A 21120-nucleotide genomic window follows, 5' to 3' on the forward strand; every position below is an offset into this window, starting at 1 on the left:
TATGTTGTGTTCATTTTTTAACACAATTTCATTTCATCAGTGTTCCTTAATGCAGAGTTTTTCAACCACTGTGCCGCGGCACACTAGTGTGCCGTGAGATATTGTCTGGTGTATCGTGGGAAATTATGCAACTTCACCTAATTGGTCCAAAAAATATTTTTTGCAAATCAATAATTATAATCTGCAAATAATGTGCCGTTGCTTAGTGTCTGTGCTGTGTAAAACTCGGCGGGGTAACCACGTAATACTCCATGTCAGTAGGTGGCAGCGGGTAGTTAATTGCTTTGTAAAAGTCGTAAAGTGTCGGGTGAGACGAGGATGGTTTGTTGTGATCCCAATATGCAGACCACATCGGGAGGCAGTGTGCAGGTAAAAAGGTATGTAATGCTTAAACCAAAAATTAACGAAAGGGAAAGGCAATGGCTATGCAAAACGAAAGTAAAACTGAACTGGCTACAAAGTAAACAGAAACAGAACGCTGGACGACAGCAAAAACTTACTGCGTCCACAAAGTACGTCCGTTCTTGACATGACAATCAACAATGTCCACACAAATAAGGATAGCAACAATGTAAATAGCCTTGCTTGCTAACACAAAGCAGGTGTGCGGAATAGCGCTCAAAGGAAGACATGAAACTGCTACAGGAAAACACCAACAAAACAGGAAGGGCCACCAAAATAGCAGCGCAAGACAAGAACTAAAGCACTACACACTAACAAACTCAAAATAAGGCATGACGACCTGGTGGAGTTTCATTTTTTTTAACGTTTTCTGCTGGTGGCGTGCCTCCAGATTTTTTAAATGAGAAAAATGTGCTTTGCCTCAAAAAAGGTGAAAAACACTGCCTTAATGGCCCATTAAACATGCTGGAAACAAATAAACCATCACCATATTGTGTTTATTGCATCATGGAAATTGAGTTTAGTCAAGTGTTTCTTTGAGCCACGAGAGCTCTTCATCCCTCAGCATGGGGTCCATTTCGGAGCCCCCACATCATCGTGCCCCCCAACTAGTCACTAGTCAAAGGTGATCACAGCAGAGAAAAGAAAGCATTGATCGAATGTCATAATGAAGACGACCCGTCTAAGCTGCTTTGGTCCACGTGTTTGAAGAAAACCTCGGCAACAGTGGGTAAACACTAGGAAGCCCCCCTCCCTGTCACTGCAACATTGTGCCGGTATTGATCCCACTATCTGGCTCTTTTCATACCTGGGCTCGCTGGCCTGGCCTGGAGAAATGCATCCTGACATGCGACGTGAGGAGCTTAATAGGCAGAGGATGGGCCTCTCAGTTGAGCCTTTCACTCCCGTTTATCCTCACTTATCACATCTGCTGGAGAAAGTAGGTCTACAGCGGCTGCACCTGCTGCTGAGAGGACACACAGGCCAAAAAGACGCACTTGCAAGAGGCCCCAAACTGTTCTTAACCCTTGAGCAAAAACAGGCATTACATGTGTTCCTTATGGTGAAGATTGTTCAGTTTGAAAGTTTGCGGTCTGAATTAAAAAAAAAAAAGAAAAAAGAAATTGCATTTTATTTTTGGATGCAACATTGTTAAAATAGTATACAAACAAAGTATACCGTATTTTTCGGAGTATAAGTCGCACCGGCCGAAAATGCATAATAAAGAAGGAAAAAAACATATATACGTCGCACTGGTCACATTTTTGGGGGAAATTTATTTGATAAAACCCAACACCAAGAATATACATTTGAAAGGCAATTTAAAATAAATAAAGAATAGTGAACAACAGGCTGAATAAGTGTACGTTATATGAGGCATAAATAACCAACTGAGAACGTGCCTGGTATGTTAACGTATCATATTATGGTAAGAGTCATTCAAATAACTATAATATATAGAACATGCTATACGTTTACCAAACAATCTGTCACTCCTAATCGCTAAATCGGATAAATCCCATGAAATCTTCTTCCTCTGTGTCGCTTCTAAAATACTAGTTTTCTTCATTTAAGGGAAGAGTAGCCTCCGCTTTTCGCCAGTCCCTTACAAGTTTCTCGCTTACTCCAAACTTTCTTTCTGCTGCTCGATTGCCGTTTTCTGTTGCATATTTCCCTACTTCCAGCTTGTAACCTGCAGTATATGATTTCCTTTTCGGTGCCATTTTTGTTCAGCCCTTCCAAGTTTTTATAAGTTACCACCAATGTTGAAATTATCAATTTTCATAGGTACGGAAGTACAGTTTGTAGTAGCAGGTAGCATTTTTTTTTTCACAATGCACTTCTGCTATGACCTGCCCCCGCCGAATTGTTTATTGGTTGACGTGTGTGTGTGTGTGTGACGATTGCTGATATACGCCTAGTCTCTTACGTGAATGAGATAAATAATATTATTTGATATTTTACGGTAATGTGTTAATAATTTCACACATAAATCGCTCCAGAGTATAAATCGCACCCGCGGCCAAACTATGAAAAAAAAAACTGCGATTTATAATCCGAAAAATACGGTACATACTTTCTCTTAGGATCTTTTTCGGACCGATTGACTCCCATTATAAATGCTATTTTTATCAGATTGTAGTGATTTGTTCCACACACAACAAATCAATCTCATTCTTGCTGAATGAAAAACATGAAAATATTGTTTTGGTGTAATAGCGCCAGAAAACCATGAGCATAATTTAAGAAGCTTTGATAAGCATAAATGAGTTAAACAGCCATTAAACCGCTGAAATGCAATGAAAATAATCGTGGGCAGTTATATATAACATGCCAGATACATACAAGACTTGTGTGAACTCACCCAAGTCCTGCCTGCTTTCTCTCTCATTCTAGATGTGGGATCTGAGCCGATGTCGTTGTGGCTTGTGCAGCCCTTTGAGACACTTGTGATTAAGGGCTATATAAATAAACTTTGATTCATTGATTGATAGAAAATGGAAGGAATTTTTTTTTAACTTTAGACTTCCCGTGGGCCGGACTTTGGGGACCCGACCTAGTGAATATCCATTTGATCTCATTTTCAATTTTTTTATTTGCTTAACCTCTTAAGCTTAACCAAGCTGTTTGTTTACATGCTATTTTTAAATTATTATTATCAATTAGAAATGAAAAAAGCTATTTGGGCTTATTGGACCCTAATTAGAATAAAAAACTAAGAGAATCATCTTTTTATATGATGTACTTATTAGTCCATAAGTAACAAACGTGTACTTCATGTTTAGTGACATGCTAATTCTTATTTTTACACTTTTTTTTCCCAAATTCCATTGTATGTTATACTCTTCTGACACCACCCGATGGCAGTATAAGTGTCCACATAAGGGCCATAAGACCCCAATTCAGTAGTGTACACAATTTTGGAAATAAGAGCTAAAAGGTGCTGTCCACGCATGTGGCCACTAAGGCCTTAAGATTAAAGCACTGTGAAAATAATATTTTTGGCTACTTTTTTGTCAACCTCAAATATTCCACCCTGCAACCTATTTTTTTCTGTAGAAATATTGCATATTTATCATTTTTCTATTATATCAAAATATATTTTTGACAAAAAGGCAATGCAACAAAAAGGTTCTCAAACTTTATACCAATAGATAGATCTGAAATTGTTAACACTTCAAGGGTTGAAAGTAAAAAAAAATAAAAATGTATTGTTAACTTATGACACTTTAGAGCAGTTCTCTTTTGGGTCCTAAGAGTAATTGTGTATAGTCAATCTTAAGGATGCACAAGAATTCAGAGGGAGAGCTGTCACAAATGATTAACGCAAAAAGATGCATCGTCCTTTTCCGACTACAAACCGTTTTAATAGAAAATATAACCAAAAAATTTACATATACAAAAAGAAACTGCACAGAGCTTATTTACAGCATCCTGGCTGGTCATCATCAACATGAAATAGCGTAGGCCGGGATTCTACTTAGAGCATCAAGATATTCCATGTAATGTGGAACACAACAGAGATATGGCCTGGTATTCAAAAGTACAGTGATATATTGCAAATATATTAAATAGCACATTTCTTTACTATTATCAAGTATTTGGAACTGACCCTGGCGTGATGGACCTTGGTAAGCAAGAGTACAAACATTGAGAAAAGTGCCTTTCATAGTAACGTCCAACAGACTAAAGACACTACTTGTGACTTCTTTACCATGAGCAGTTTATGCATGTTAAGGAACTTTCTCTAGTGCAATGCAGGCTAAAGTTACAACAGAAATATTTGCATTCTTAGATAGTTCTTAGAGTCTTTGGGCTTTAAAAACTGCTCAGAGAAACAAACACACAAATGAGGACTGAAATATCAGTAAAAGTAACACTGATTATCAGGGCCTCTGTTGCTTTGAAGAGGCCGAGACTTTGCATTCACACTTAAATGAAGCCACTTCAGACTTTTTGTGCTCTCGAAACCATCTCAAAACCGTACTTTTTGCTCGCCAAAATATCCTTCTAAGGCGCGTTGCAAAACCTGAAGGAGCGGCGTGAGGTCATCTCTTAAGCTTTGCGTCCTCCTTCAGCTTCCACATCATCAGTTCCATGCAGGCCGAGGCATCTTCACTCGAGTCGTGGCCCTCCACTGCAAAAAGTCAACATTTGCGTCACAAAATACCATATGTGTTGTGCTGTTTGAGCAATACAAGATTAATATATTGTTACACTTTGCTGTTCCTGCTTCGTCTACACAAGAAACAAACATACGCTTTGATTAGACCGTTGACGAGGGCGTTTGAGCGCCGCACAGAGATCGACACAACCCTGCCTTCCAACCACCGGAAAAGGGAGGAAGTCAGTGCGTCGGCCAAAAAACAGACGACCAAAGCGGAGAAACAAACCATTAAAAATAGAGATGGCTTTTTTGCCAATATCTGATATTCCGATATTGTCCAACTCTTAATTACTGATTCCGATATCAACCGATACCGATATATACAGTCGTGGAATTAACACATTATTATGCCTAATTTTGTTGTGATGCCCCGTTGGATGCATTAAACAATGTAACAAGGTTTTCCAAAATAAATTAACTCAAGTTATGGAAAAAAATGCCAACATGGCACTGCCATATTTATTATTGAAGTCACAAAGTGCATTATTTTTTTTAACATGCCTCAAAACAGCAGCTTGGAATTTGGTACATGCTCTCCCTGAGAGAGCATGAGGAGGTTGAGGTGGGCAGGGTTGAGGTGGTGGTGGGGGGCTGGGGGTAGGGGCTAGCGGGGGGTGTATATTGTAGCGTCCCGGAAGAGTTAGTGCTGCAAGGGGTTCTGGGTATTTGTTCTGTTGTGTTTATGTTGTGTTACGGTGCGGATGTTCTCCCGAAATGTGTTTGTCATTCTTGTTTGGTGTGGGTTCACAGTGTGGCGCATATTTGTAACAGTGTTAAAGTTGTTTATACGGCCACCCTCAGTGTGACCTGTATGGCTGTTGACCAAGTATGCCTTGCATTCACTTGTGTGTGTGAAAAGCCGTAGATATTATGTGATTGGGCCGGCACGCAAAGGCAGTGCTTTTAAGGTTTATTGGCGCTCTGTACTTCTCCCTACGTCCGTGTACACAGCGGCGTTTTAAAAAGTCATACATTTTACTTTTTGAAACCGATACAGATAATTTTGAAACCGATACCGATAATTTCCGATATTACATTTTAAAGCATTTATCGGCATCCCTAATTAAAAACATGTCCTACTGGTTAGCATCCTACCCGAAACGACACACTTTTAACCTAGAAAATATTAAGCTGAAAATGCTGTTTTAATTTCAAACTGGACGTTACCTTTGGTACACAGACATACATATCGCATGGGACGGCGTGGCCCAGATGGTAAAGCAACCATGACAGCAACTTGAGGGTTCCAGGTTGAATCCAGCTTCCGCCCTCCTAGTCAGGGCCGTTGTGTCCTTGGGCAAGACACTTCACCCACCTTGCTCCCAGTGCAGCTCACACTGGTGTATGAATGTGAATAATGTTTGGTGGTGGTGGGAGGGGCCGTAAGTGCAGCCATGCTTCCATCAGCTGTGGCTACAAATGTAGCTTACCACCACCAAATGTGAATGTGCAGTGAATGGCTTGTCGGTTCTCTGTGAGGCGCTTTGAGTATCTCGAAAATAGCTACATAAATCCAATATATTATTTGTTGTCAACTCTGACCTCTCCCGTCCGTCACTCAAATACGTCTGTGTGCAACATAAAAACAATTTCCAGTTCCTATTGTTACACATACAAAAGTTTGCTCCACAAAGTAAATGCTGAAAAACATTATTACATTAATTCATAAAACTATTGTAGCTGTTTATAGTACATGCTATTATAATATTTGTCAAACAGCCTTTATTATCTAAACATTTGTTTTTCTTTTTAAAAAGTTAAAAAAAGTTAAAATTCCATCCATCCATTTTCTACCGCTTGTCCCTTTCGGGGTCGCGGGGGGTGCTAGAGCCTATCTCAGCTGCATTCGGGCGGAAAGCGGGGTTAAAATTGATTTTAATTAATTTAAATGGATTTGGTTTCTTTCTCAATGTTCATAATAAAAACTTTTCTTTATTTTTCTCAAGCTGTAAAAGCTCAGTGAAGTCATCTGGCTTGCTGGAGAAGGCTGGCCTCACACTTTTACAACCACTGGTCTTAAAGCATGCATTGAACAAATTGCACAGGAGTGACATTCAGTGGTCACATGAAAGTAGAGCAGCTACAATTATGGCCTTGCAATTAATTGCTGCAATAATATGCAAAACATAAACATACATTTAGAAGTACCGGTAGCTTTCCATTACTTTGTGTGACTAAAAATACTTCTGCAGCATGTATGCTCAGATAGTTAAAAGCTATTTTGGTTGTGCATAGAGATGTCCGATAATATCGGACTGCCGATAATATCGGCAGTCCGATATTATCGGCCGATAAATGCTTTAAAATGTAATATCGGAAATTATCAGTATCGGTATCAAAAAGTAAAATTTATGACTAAAACGCCGCTGTACGGAGTAGTATACGGACGTAGGGAGAAGTACAGAGGTACAATAAACCTTAAGTCAAATAATATCTACGACATTTCACACACACAAGTGAATGCAATGCATACTTGGTCAACAGCCATACAGGTCACACTGAGGGTGGCCGTATAAACAACTTTAACACTGTTACAAATATGCGCCACACTGTGAACCCACACCAAACAAGAATTACAAACACATTTCAGTAGAACATCCGCACCGTAACACAACACATACACAACAGAACAAATACCCAGAACCCCTTTCAGCACTAACTCTTCCGGGACGCTACAATATACACCCCCCCCCCCCCCCCCCCTCTCTCTCAGGGAGAGCATGTCCCAAATGCCAAGCTGCTGTTTTGAGGCATGTTAAAAAAAAGAATGCACTTTGTGACTTCAATAATAAATATGGCAGTGCCATGTTGGTATTTTTTTTTTCCATAACTTGATTTATTTTGGAAAACCTTGTTACATTGTTTAATGCATCCAGCGGGGTATCACAACAAAATTAGGCATAATAATGTGTTAATTCCACGACTGTATATATCGGTATCGGTTGATATCGGAATCGGTAATTAAGAGTTGGACAATATCGGAATATCGGCAAAAAAGCCATTATCGGACATCTCTAGTTGTGCAACATGACGCATATTACTAGTGAATATTGGGTTTGGTTTGTTTTACTCCAGATATAAAGCTTGCTGTAAAGCACAACTAATCTCTCACCGCTGTCCTGGATGATGCGTTTGAGGTGTTCGGCCATTAGGTTCCTCAAGGCACGTTTGTAGGGTAAACCAAGTCGGTGAGGGAACACAATGGCTGTGTCCACTACTGAACTGTGAATGAGCTGAAATGGAGGAAGATAGCAAATAATACAGCAGCCAACTATCAAATATGGAAAATTGAGAAGGCATCTTTAGTTTTCCTTAGTAAGGTCCATCACAGTTATAATCTATCTGATTTATTTTGACAAGAAATGGGGTGTGTACCTTGAGAGCCAGGAGGTCACTCTCAAGACTGTGTCCCAGCAGGATGGACTCGGCACTAAACATACTGAGCAGCACAGCCTGTACATCTCTCAAGGTGATGGTGGTGTTCTCTAGGTCCTCTGCGGTCACGCCTGAAAACCTGTGATTTTTTTTGGGAAAAAAAGATGTTCGTATTCAAAAGAACAAGGGCATTTACAGTAGCTACGCACCGTGTGTTGAAATCGACCACTTTGCTCTCAGGTTTGACGAACGTGTCGTAGATGACTTTTAGGTCGGAGTTTATGACCGTTACTCTGGTCAGCTCAAGGCCCTGCTTGGTGTAACACTGTTTTAGGGGACACAGAACAAGTTAAGAAACATTGGGAGGGCCCCTCTAATGCTGACTGACAACATTGGCACTTACAAACCCCGTTTCCATATGAGTTGGGAAATTGTGTTAGATGTAAATATAAATGGAATACAATGACTTGCAAATCATTTTCAACCCATATTCAGTTGAATATGCTACAAAGACAAGATATTTGATGTTCAAACTGATACTTATTTTTTTTTGCAAATAATCATTAACTTTAGAATTTGATGCCAGCAACACGTGACAAAGAAGTTAGGAAAGGTGGCAATAAATACTGATAAAGTTGAGGAATGCTCATCAAACACTTATTTGGAACATCCCACAGGTGAACAAACAAATTGGGAACAGGTGGGTGCCATGATTGGGTATAAAAGTAGATTCCATGAAATGCTCAGTCATTCACAAACAAGGATGGGGCGAGGGTCACCACTTTGTCAACAAATGCGTGAGCAAATTGTTGAACAGTTTAAGAAAAACCTTTCTCAACCAGCTATTGCAAGGAATTTAGGGATTTCACCATCTACGGTCCGTAATATCATCAAAGGGTTCAGAGAATCTGGAGAAATCACTGCATGTAAGCAGCTAAGCCCGTGGCCTTCGATCCCTCAGGCTGTACTGCATCAACAAGCGACATCAGTGTGTAAAGGATATCACCACATGGGCTCAGGAACACTTCAGAAACCCACTGTCAGTAACTACAGTTCGTCGCTACATCTGTAAGTGCAAGTTAAAACTCTCCTATGCAAGGCGAAAACCGTTTATCAACAACACCCAGATACGCCGTTGGCTCCGCTGGGCCTGAGCTCATCTAAGATGGACTGATACAAAGTGGAAAAGAGTTCTGTGGTCTGACGAGTCCACATTTCAAATTGTTTTTGGAAACTGTGAACGTCGTGTCCTCTGGACCAAAAAGGAAAAGAACCATCCGGATTGTTATAGGCGCAAAGTTGAAAAGCCAGCATCTGTGATGGTATGGGGGTGTATTAGTGCCCAAAACATGGGTAACTTACACATCTGTGAAGGCGCCATTAATGCTGAAAGGTACATACAGGTTTTGGAGCATCATATGTTGCCCTCCAAGCAACGTTACCATGGACGCCCCTGCTTATTTCAGCAAGACAATGCCAAGCCACGTGTTACATCAACGTGGCTTCATAGTAAAAGAGTGCGGGTACTAGACTGCCCTGCTTGTAGTCCAGACCTGTCTCCCATTGAAAATGTGTGGCGCATTATGAAGCCTAAAATACCACAACGGAGACCCCCGGACTGTTGAACAAGCTGTACATCAAGCAAGAATGGGAAAGAATTCCACCTGAGAAGCTTAAAAAATGTGTCTCCTCAGTTCCCAAACGTTTACTGAGTGTTGTTAAAAGGAAAGGCCATGTAACACAGTGGTGAACATGCCCTTTCCCAACTACTTTGGCACGTGTTGCAGCCATGAAATTCTAAGTTAATTATTATTTGCAAAAAAAATATATAGTTTATGAGTTTGAACATCAAATATCTTGTCTTTGTAGTGCATTCAATTGAATATGGGTTGAAAAGGATTTGCAAATCATTGTATTCCGTTTATATTTACATCTAACACAATTTCCCAACTCATATGGAAACGGGGTTTGTATTTCATAGTTCTGGACCTAAAAGATATGTCTACATGCAAAATCCCCCTCAAAATAAACACAGTGGTGATTTTAGGCTTGATTTCTAACGAGTTTCAACACATTTTGGAATGCCCACCTTTAGCTCGAAAATGTGGGCTTGCTGACGTCACCTACAGAAGACTGGAGGCAATTTCATATTACCTAGTACAGTGTATCCCACCTTAAGTGTGTTTTGAGATAAGAACTGTCTCTCAGCTAATTGTTATCCTTTAATTTGCAAGAAAAAAATTAGATTTACCAGCATCCCTGCTATTAATTGGCATAGCGTATGTCAAGGGTGAATCCCGTAAAAATTCTGGTCTTACTCGCTAGCATTAGCTTATAGCTAGAGATCGACATAACTTCTTTTTCCAGCCTTTGTAAGGAACAATATGAGTGTGAAGGACAGTGCTGAGAAGAACAAGTGGATGATACTCATTGAGACTCATGACCGAGTGTGTCGCCAACTTGGCAAATCGATTCGAGCGTATCACTGCTTGCCTGCAGCATACTGAAGCAGAATGAGTTGAATGCTAGCCAAGGATGTTAAAATAACATTTCAACAACGAACACTTAAAAATATGAAAAAGCTGCTGACAGTGTGTTTGATGGAGAAGTAGCTGGAAGCAGATAGCGTAGAAGTCCCCACACCAAAGTAAATGCTGTACATTATTATTACATTAATTTACAAAAACTACTGTAGTTTTTATTAGTACATTCTATTGTATTGTTTTTATACAATATATTTGATCTAAAAGTTTGCTTTTCTTTGTAAAAGGCGTGTAACATGTGAAATTGTGATTTCTTTTGGGGGCGCAAGCACCATTTAAATTGATTTGAATTAATTTCACTGGGAGACGTTGATTTGAGATACAAGTGTTTTGAGTTAAGAGCGCCATCACAGTGCCACTTAAACTCGTAAGCTGAGGTACTACTGTATTTCTTCTGGTACAAACTTCATCCCAAATAAATATATTTTCGCACAGAATTTGAAGAAATTATCAAATATGGCTGCCAGATGCATTGTCGCAGGTTACAGCAATACAACAAAATAAGGGTTCAGCCTGCATACATTTCCAAATGATGGGAATATTAGGAATGAGTATGGACCTCTCCCGTCAAATTGATTCCTGCAAAATGGGACAGACCAAGTGAGAGGAATGTAATTTGCAGCGATCATTATAACGATTAAGACTTTGAAAAAGAAGAGTTTTGGTTTGAGTAGAATACATTTAGATGTGATCCCGGAAAAACAGGATAACCTCAGACGTGAGAAAAACTGATTCACAACCTACAGAAAAATTGAGAAAAAAGAGCAAAAACAAGAGAATGAGAGAAAAAGAAGGTAGGCAGCTAGTATTCTATTTTGCGTCCTCTTCTACTGATGTTATACCCAACATGCTTGAGGAAATGCTGGAAGAGCATGAGGAAACACAGGCTATATCAGTTTTGAAGTAATCATGGACGAGGGCAAAAAACGCACAGTTACGTGATCCAAATAATAGTTTTGTATGCCTTTTTCCACACTGTCTATGCGGGCAAATGGGCTCTCGTTCTGTAGATGACGTCACACCAAGAGGGAGCGGCAAATCGAGTCTGGTGATGAAAAGGGGGCGTTCCAATTACAGTTAGTTATCTACCAATTACTCAAAAATAGTTGCTATTATAGGTAATGACTGACAGATATTTTTTTAAAGCGTAAAAAATAAATTAAGTGAAATTTCGGTCATCTTGACGCTATGGGTCCTTTAAGAGTATGTCAGGTTGATTTATTAGCCCTACCATTTCACAATCCAAGGCAAACACTCCTCCATTGCCATCTGGTGGGAGCGTTTTGCTGAATGTGGTCACGTAGCCGCCTAAAGACTCCTTACGGCCATCCTGAACATGTTGCTGTGGAAAAGTGAGGAGAGAGTGGGGATGCTTTTCCACTTTGAGATACATAAAAAGGCCACTTTATTTGAGCCATGTGTGATGATACCTTGGCTGTCTGGCAACCGGTAGAGCCCACCGCGCCGGAGCAGCAGCTGTACATGGTCTCCCAGCCTCCTGCCACTGTCACAACACAACACAAGAAAAAGGCATTTCAGGCAGTGGCAGACAAAAATAAAAACTAACTTTCAAGACACGTTACCTTTTTGTCTGCGCAAACGTCCCCAGTGAAAACAACATTCTTCTTTGCGGACACAGTTTCCGTTGACGTTGACTTTATACTCGGCACCACATCTGCAGCATATCTTGGAAAAAGCTACAAACACAATGCAGTGTTTAGTTGGCTGAAAGACTAACGACCAAGTATAGGTAGTGGGGCACTAGTAAACAGGGTCATTATACTATCAGGAACCAAAAATTAAATACATATGAAGGCTTGCGTTTTGCAGCTGTACAGTCGTTAGGAAGACTTTCTACAGGTTGGGGCGGCATGGCTCAGATGGTAGAGCGGGCGATCAGAAACTTGAGGGTTCCTGGTACGAATCAAGCTTCCGCCATCCGAGTGACTGCTATTGCTTTCTTGGGCGAAACAGTATATGAATGTGTATGACAGGACTCCTTTGTAAAACAATATTCTTAATCTCAAATTGGGGTATTTCTGGGTAAATAAAGATTTAAAAATGTTGGATAATCTCCCTAAAATTGTTGAAATTGTTTCCACTAAGTTAAAAACAGCATGGTCCAAAAATATAGAAGAATCAAGGTGAATAATACTTCAAATCAGGGTTTTTTAGTCTTTTTGACCATGAGGCCCAACTTTTTCACTACAGAGGAGACTAGGCTCCAATCAAATATTCACACTGAATTGAATTGAACACCAAATCTTTCTCTTGCTTTTAATCGTATTCGATAAATATATCTAACCTACTTACGGTTTACAACCTGTCAACTAATATGAAACCATGTGTTAACCACAAAGATTATTGTTCTTTAACACATACACTTTAGGCATAGGTCAGGCTAATTAGAAAAATAAAATAAAAATGTGTCCTGTCCAGCCATTCAGGCAAATCTTATTGTTGATGTAGATGCCCATATCTGCTGTACAGATTTACATTACAAAATAAAATATGGGATACTTCTCTTCTTGCCTTATTTGTATTTGACTTTATTAAATGGATCTATAGTAATATTTGGCGCAGCCGGACCGGAGCAGCGGGATAGAAAGAAGAAAAGAAAAAGTGCAGAAGGGGAAATTGTGGGGACAAGAGGGCGAAGACAGAGAGACAACAACAACAACAACTGAACAACATCAGCAAATACGAGAAGCAGTTAGTGAAGTAAATATTAATAACAAAGAATTGACAATGAACATTATTACACTACAAATGGAGCAATAAAAATACCAATAGAAATAGCACTATTGATAATGAATAGTAATAATAATTACCTCTATTATCAACAATACATTCGTTTCAAATGCAACAATACATACAGGTAAATGCCAGTAAATTAGAATATTTTGAAAAACTTGATTTATTTCAGTAATTGCATTCAAAAGGTGTAACTTGTACATTATATTTATTCATTGCACACAGACTGATGCATTCAAATGTTTATTTCATTTAATTTTGATGATTTGAAGTGGCAACAAATGAAAATCCAAAATTCCGTGTGTCACAAAATTAGAATATTACTTAAGGCTAATACAAAAAAGGGATTTTTAGAAATGTTGGCCAACTGAAAAGTATGAAAATGAAAAATATGAGCATGTACAATACTCAATACTTGGTTGGAGCTCCTTTTGCCTCAATTACTGCGTTAATGCGGCGTGGCATGGAGTCGATGAGTTTCTGGCACTGCTCAGGTGTTATGAGAGCCCAGGTTGCTCTGATAGTGGCCTTCAACTCTTCTGCGTTTTTGGGTCTGGCATTCTGCATCTTCCTTTTCACAATACCCCACAGATTTTCTATGGGGCTAAGGTCAGGGGAGTTGGCGGGCCAATTTAGAACAGAAATACCATGGTCCGTAAACCAGGCACGGGTAGATTTTGCGCTGTGTGCAGGCGCCAAGTCCTGTTGGAACTTGAAATCTCCATCTCCATAGAGCAGGTCAGCAGCAGGAAGCATGAAGTGCTCTAAAACTTGCTGGTAGACGGCTGCGTTGACCCTGGATCTCAGGAAACAGAGTGGACCGACACCAGCAGATGACATGGCACCCCAAACCATCACCCAACCATGCAAATTTTGCATTTCCTTTGGAAATCGAGGTCCCAGAGTCTGGAGGAAGACAGGAGAGGCACAGGATCCACGTTGCCTGAAGTCTAGTGTAAAGTTTCCACCATCAGTCATGGTTTGGGGTGCCATGTCATCTGCTGGTGTCGGTCCACTCTGTTTCCTGAGATCCAGGGTCAACGCAGCCGTCTACCAGCAAGTTTTAGAGCACTTCATGCTTCCTGCTGCTGACCTGCTCTATGGAGATGGAGATTTCAAGTTCCAACAGGACTTGGCGCCTGCACACAGCGCAAAATCTACTCGTGCCTGGTTTACGGACCATGGTATTTCTGTTCTAAATTGGCCCGCCAACTCCCCTGACCTTAGCCCCATAGAAAATCTGTGGGGTATTGTGAAAAGGAAGATGCAGAATGCCAGACCCAAAAACGCAGAAGAGTTGAAGGCCACTATCAGAGCAACCTGGGCTCTCATAACACCTGAGCAGTGCCAGAAACTCATCGACTCCATGCCACGCCGCATTAACGCAGTAATTGAGGCAAAAGGAGCTCCAACCAAGTATTGAGTATTGTACATGCTCATATTTTTCATTTTCATACTTTTCAGTTGGCCAACATTTCTAAAAATCCCTTTTTTGTATTAGCCTTAAGTAATATTCTAATTTTGTGACACACGGAATTTTGGATTTTCATTTGTTGCCACTTCAAATCATCAAAATTAAATGAAATAAACATTTGAATGCATCAGTCTGTGTGCAATGAATAAATATAATGTACAAGTTACACCTTTTGAATGCAATTACTGAAATAAATCAAGTTTTTCAAAATATTCTAATTTACTGGCTTTTACCTGTATATGTAATGGTAACTTGAATGACAAAAAAAATCAGATAAACGGAGGGGAAGAAAAAGAAGCAAACTGTATTAACCTTGGAGATTGTTATAGTTTCAATAGGTTAAGCTTTGTCAGTGTGTCATGTGTCACCCAATTTCCCCGAGGAGAACAATGTTAATATATGTTTGATGAAACGTGATTATATGCATGAGTATATGTATGCATATGTGCATGTGTATGTACAGTATGTATATTTGTTTGCACATTTAATGTGCATGTGGATGTTTGTACCGTGAGTCTCTATGTATGTACTGTATTTGTGTATATATGTGGGAGCGTATGTAAGTACCAATGTGTGCGCATACTGTATGTACGTATGAATAAATGTATATATGTGTGTAAAAACGTATGAATAATTGTGTGTACGTGAGTATCATTATGTATTTGTATGTGCAATATGTTTGTCTCCCAGTGTGTGCTGGAGACAAAACACGGCCACAGTCACCCAGAGAGCCCAACCCAAAACAGCAGGTGCGGTGCCTCGGGAACAAGGGACCACCGACACAGCCAGGCCGGCCAGCGACAGGAACCCCAGCGGGCCCACCGTGCCACCCGGCAGACCTTCGGCAGACCTTCGGCAGGCCGTAGACAGACGCGCCCAGCAGAGGACAAGGCAAAAAAATAAAATAAATACTAACCAAAAATACTGCATAAGAAGAGACTCAAAGAACTCATGAAAAATAAATGTATTGTACAAAGAATTAAACAAAATTAAAAATAAATATGTTTAACTAAACTGGTATTATTATTTAAATAAAGTGCAAATGAAAATACAACTTTACCACTTTAGTCATAATTTTTGGGCTTAAGTAACTGATTACTTTTTGTCCATAGTTCTTGTTTGATATTGTTAGTACTGCCACAAGTGGTGGAAAAGTGTATTAAAACTGATGCCTATACAGACCACAGCTGAGAAACAGATACTTAAGTGCGGCCCTCTCGGTGGTGCTTGCGGCACAACAATGGACCCTATGGTTAAGAAACGCTGCTTTAAATAACAAATTATGTTAAAAACTTATTGTACTCTTAAACCCATCTGGAACAAAGATTGATGTCTACACATCATTATTTTAGTTTTCTTTTTTTTTATAAAATGGTGTCATACATCCATCCATTTTCTACCGCTTGTCCCGTTCGAGTTCGCTGGAGCCTATCTCAGCTGCATTCGGGTGGAAGGCGGGGTACACCCTGGACAAGTCGCCACCTCATCGCAGGGCCAACAAAGATAGACAGACAACATTCACACACTAGGGCCAACATGTTAAATGTATTTATTATAGAATTACATTTGATGGTAGTGGCGCCCTCTATGTATTGTGTTTAAAATGCCGCCATAAATGAAACATATCCTCAAAAAAGTCAAAAAAATGTTTTATTGTATTTTTAACTGGTGGATTATGTTTTATTGTCGTTCTTTTTCTGTTGCTGCTACTGATGCCTTAATTTCCCCTTGGAAAAAATAAAGTTTTCTGAATCTGAATCTAAAGATTATAAGACAAATGGTCATTAATGTCAAAATCCCACACGTGACCCTGCAAAGTCGTTTGCTTGATAGCGTCCATGTTTTTCAACCAATTTCACTCAAAAAGTGCTCGTCAGTCCCCTTGAAGGTAATTATCCAATTCTGCTTAGTTGCTTACTGAAATGTCACCCCCACACATTGAGGTTTAATAACAGCCCTACCATGTGGTATGTTGGTCATAAAGATAAGAGCGGTTGGGGGTAGAAGAGTCACATGACTATGTCCATGCAGCCAGTGGCGCAATAGGTCGCTGTGCACTATATGTCCTATAGAGACACCAAAGCATGGGCAGGGAACTATTTTGATTTGGCATTCTCTGATCACAAATTATCACGTCTGCCTCCCCTACGCTCCTCACCGCACTTGTGGTGATCGGAAAAAGACAAGCTTTTCAAGGCAGTTTGGTTAGTTATGTCAGTGTATCAGGAGGATGCTTGTAAGAATTGAACTACTATTAAATCTCATGACAATGAAGAAAAGGCTTGACAAAATGTTATCAGTAGTGCACAAATCTATTCTTTAAGTTACTTTAAAGTAAGAATGTACATATTGTAGCTTAGGGTTGTCTTCAAATAGTCGGGGATTCGACTATCAGCCTTGCAGTCGAATCCTCTTGATATTAATATTCCCGCACCCCCCTAATACCTGTTGAGGGCAACGTATACAGCAGGTGTGTTGGAAGGACAAACTGATAGTGTTCATCATGTCTTCTATAAATATTAGAAAAATATTATTGCGTGCAGACAAACAGTTTTTGGAGAGTAAGAAATAAATCTTAGTTTCAGATGGCACTTAAAGTTAAAGTTAAAGTACCAGTGATTGTCACACACACACTAGGTATGGCGAAATTATTCTCTGCATTTGACCCATCACCCTTGATCACCCCCTGGGAGGTGAGGGGAGCAGTGAGCAGCAGCGGTGGCAACGCCCGGGAATCATTTTTGGTGATTCAACCCCCAATTCCAACCCTTGATGCTGAGTGCCAAGCAGGGAGGTAATGGGTCCCATTTTTATAGTCTTTGGTATGACTCGGCCGGGGTTTGAACTCACAACCTTTTTATAGTCTTTGGTATGACTCGGCCGGGGTTTGAACTCACAACCTACCGATCTCAGGGCGGACACTCTAACCACTAAGCAGGTCATCTTCAGACTTCCTCAGAGCGGTCGCTGCTTCCTGGTGACATCATGTCTCTAAAATCAATTGGTGTGTTTTGCCTCCGACATCTCCTATAATATAAAATCTATTTGTGTGCTAGGAGGTGGGCGGCTTGATCCAAATATCGATACTATCGATACAAAGGTGTGTATTGGTATCGGATCGATACTGCCGCGATGAGATCGATATTTTTGTTGTAGTTTCTCTCCTATAAGTTCAGCAATTCACTCAGATTTCTTCACAGAGTTTGTGTGAGCGCAGCATCTCTCTAAGTCCTTATATGCAGCGCTCCTCTCCACCTAGTCCGCTCACTCAGGTCCACCAGGCCATTCTCCTTCCATCCCGCTGCCTGCCAGTCAGAGCAGAGACCGGGGAGATGGCGGAGAGGAAGAAGAGTGCTGTGTGGAGCTATATTACAGTGTCAGCCAGAGAAACTGCTAGCTGTGACATATGCAGTGATGCTATACGATCCTGTGGTAACGCTACAAACCTGTCCAAGCACTTGAAAGCTGTACACTCAGAAGTAAAATTCTGAGCTGCAAAACAAACGCAGGGAGGAGGAGAGAGATCCCTAAACTCAAACAGACCCCTGGCACAGAGACAGATGTCACTGACAGCGGCCTTTCAAATACCTCAACAATATCCAGGTAGTTCTAGAAGTGAAAGTTATTTCCAACATTAGTTAATGTTGATTTCCAAAGAGTATTTTGTGGCCAGAGATCTAATTTAGCAGAAAGATTCAACCATCCATCCATCCATCCATCCATTTTCTACCGCTTGTCCCTTTTGCGGTCGCTGGAGCCTATCTAAGCCGCATTAGGGCGGAAGGCGGTGTACACCCTGGACAAGTCGCCACCTCATCACAGGGCCAACACAGATAGACAGACAACATTCACACTCACATTCACACACTAGGGCCAATTTTAGTGTTGATTAAACCATTATCATATACTCAGTTATTTGAAATAAATCTTAATTGTGTTACTGGAACTCAAAAATATATACATTTTTTTTAAAATCTACATTTCTTAGTTCTCTAGTTTAGTGTTCATGTTTGCAACTCTAGTTAATAAACATAATTTTCTTATTTTGTTTAAATCTGTTTTATTATTACCATAATCATAATGAATTAATTAAAGGCAAAAGTACAAAATCATTCAATGATCGGGCATTTTCAAGAAAAAGTATCGGTATCGGCAATATTGGTCCTGTAATTACTTGGTATCAAATCGATACCAAATTTTGCAGTATAGCCCACCCCTATTGTCTGCACACAGGAATATTTTACTAATAGTGTTGGAAGGATGTTTCTACATTGGGGACGTGATTGAGGCTGATCGGGATGCGCAGTTATTAGACTTGAAGCTTGCCAGGCCATTGCGCGCCTCTCGCTGGCCAAATTCGAATTCCTAGTGAAACTCGCCGGAAATCAGAGACCGACCTCACAGGATTGTTTTGAGGTGAAAAAAGTCACAAATGAGCTCTTTCTTTTGTTCATTTTAATGAAAGACTGTATTCATTTTACACGTACCTTTAATTAACTTGAAAATATTCACGTTTAAGTAATAGATCACAACCATGTAACAATACTGACACCTAGTGACCAGTAATTATAAACTACAGTACTACATATCACCATCTGTAAATTTCTCTTAATAAAACGCCATAAATTTGACTAATGTCGAAGATTGTCATAATCGAATACATCAGATTCAACTATGAAAATACTTAATCGAAGACAGCTCTATTGTAGATACAAATGTGAAGTCTGACTCTGTTTTGGTGCAGAAGACCAAATTAGCCTCGATGTTGCTTGGCTGAGCTAAATCAGCTGCGAGGCTAACAGGTAGTGGCGAGCGGGGAGCACTTGTGATGTGTTTGCATACCCTTTAAAAAGTAGGTAGTTACGTCCCTGCATGAATTGATTCACGTGGACCCCGACTTAAACAAGTTCAAAAACTTATTCGGGTTTTACCATTCAGTGGTCAATTGTACGGAATATGTACTGTACAATCTACTAATAAAAGTTTCAATCAATCAATCAATGCATGCCCCTGTATGTAATGTAACTGAGGTGTGCTATGGGCTCATATATTTACTTACGGTCAGTGACAGTCTTTTTCTCCGGGAGGTTATATATGACAGCTTTTCCAGCGCTGGAGTTCATTCGAGGATATCCATGCTCCTGCAGTTGCTCCTCGGTCATCAGGTACACCTTCAGCTTCCTGTACAGTGCAGCCCCTGAAGGGAGGCAGATCAGCAAGTTAGGAATGGAGAAAAAACATGAGGTAAATAGAAAATCCCTTACCACTTAGCTTTTCTTCTCGCTGTTTCCCCATCCTATTGACTGTGAAACTGGTCGTAGCTGCAAGGCGACCTCCTAGTACTTCCTCATGAGACTGTGCCTTCCTGGAAGAATGTCCGACTGCCTCCTCTGTAAAGCACAGAAAGCAATAGAAGCAGAAAATTGATGCATATATATCTCCGGCCCAATACAATATTACAATAGAATACATGTTAGATAAGTGTATTGCATGACTGTGCTGACGTACTGCTGACAAGCGAGGAGCATGAGCTGCTGTTGCTGCGGAGCTTTTTCAGCGTGTTGACAGCTACATTCAGATAGATGTTCTTGGTGTTACTGCGCTCATACACCACCTTCTCCTCATCAAGGGCCTGAAACGAGAAACAACTTCACACTTACGTTCTTAATTGACATAAATATGCACCATCATGATTTACGGCTTCCAATCAAATGGTTATATCAACATGCTATGACTAAACCAAGTAAAAAAGCCGTTCGGATTGAAGAGACTCATACCATCTGGAAAGCGGCGTCCTCTGATGGGCAGAATTTGACACACTCGTCTATGAAAATGTTGAGGTAGCGCTGGCGAATGATGGTCGGCACTTTGCCCCCAAACTCAATGGGGATGACGGGACGCTTCATCGTAACACTCTGTAGGCGAGAACAGGCGTACAATGAAACATTCATCAAGATTCATTGATCATTTTTAAGAAAGTTTGTCATAAAAAGAATATTTCCTCACTCAATGATCACATACTGAGTGAGTGCATAAAAGGTTTTTCCTCACTCAATGAGCACCTACTGAGTGAGTGCATAAAAGGTTAACTACCTTCAAAGTGGGTGTGTGGGCCACTCTTTTTTGTGCAATGGTGGATGTGGTCTTTGACAGGATACCAGCGGTGGTTTGGGTCCTAACAAGCAGGCTGCCAGCTGGTTTAGCATCTGAAGAACCTACCCAGACAGACAGGAAATAGCTTTATAAAACACCAATCACATTTCTAAGTGTTTCCCATCTGTTATTTTCTGTGGCGACTCATTACAAATACATTTGAGCTGCCACAAATAGATTTGACGCTGCATTTGTGGGGTGCTAACATCAACAGGATGCGCGAAGGCTTCAAGTGTCCTTTGAATCAGGCC

At 40.3% G+C, this 21120-nt stretch overlaps 1 protein-coding gene across 1 annotated transcript in view; it reads right to left on the reverse strand.

Annotated features, from left to right (window-relative positions):
- Positions 1–3452: 3452 nt before the first annotated feature.
- Positions 3453–21120, reverse strand: part of rexo1 (REX1, RNA exonuclease 1 homolog) — a 35550-nt gene continuing 17882 nt past the window's right edge. The window contains exons 5-16 of the mRNA XM_061975828.2: positions 20810–20931; positions 20494–20631; positions 20225–20348; positions 19981–20106; positions 19776–19913; positions 12072–12185; positions 11919–11992; positions 11720–11830; positions 8155–8270; positions 7946–8084; positions 7683–7803; positions 3453–4540 (exon numbers count right to left, since the gene is read on the reverse strand). Of these exons, the coding sequence (XP_061831812.2) occupies positions 4452–4540; positions 7683–7803; positions 7946–8084; positions 8155–8270; positions 11720–11830; positions 11919–11992; positions 12072–12185; positions 19776–19913; positions 19981–20106; positions 20225–20348; positions 20494–20631; positions 20810–20931 (1412 nt within the window). The 3' untranslated portion in view covers positions 3453–4451. The remainder of the gene's footprint in view (positions 4541–7682; positions 7804–7945; positions 8085–8154; positions 8271–11719; positions 11831–11918; positions 11993–12071; positions 12186–19775; positions 19914–19980; positions 20107–20224; positions 20349–20493; positions 20632–20809; positions 20932–21120) is intronic.

Source organism: Nerophis lumbriciformis, linkage group LG14, assembly GCF_033978685.3.
Source record: "Nerophis lumbriciformis linkage group LG14, RoL_Nlum_v2.1, whole genome shotgun sequence".
Classification (NCBI taxonomy): Eukaryota; Metazoa; Chordata; class Actinopteri; order Syngnathiformes; family Syngnathidae; genus Nerophis; species Nerophis lumbriciformis.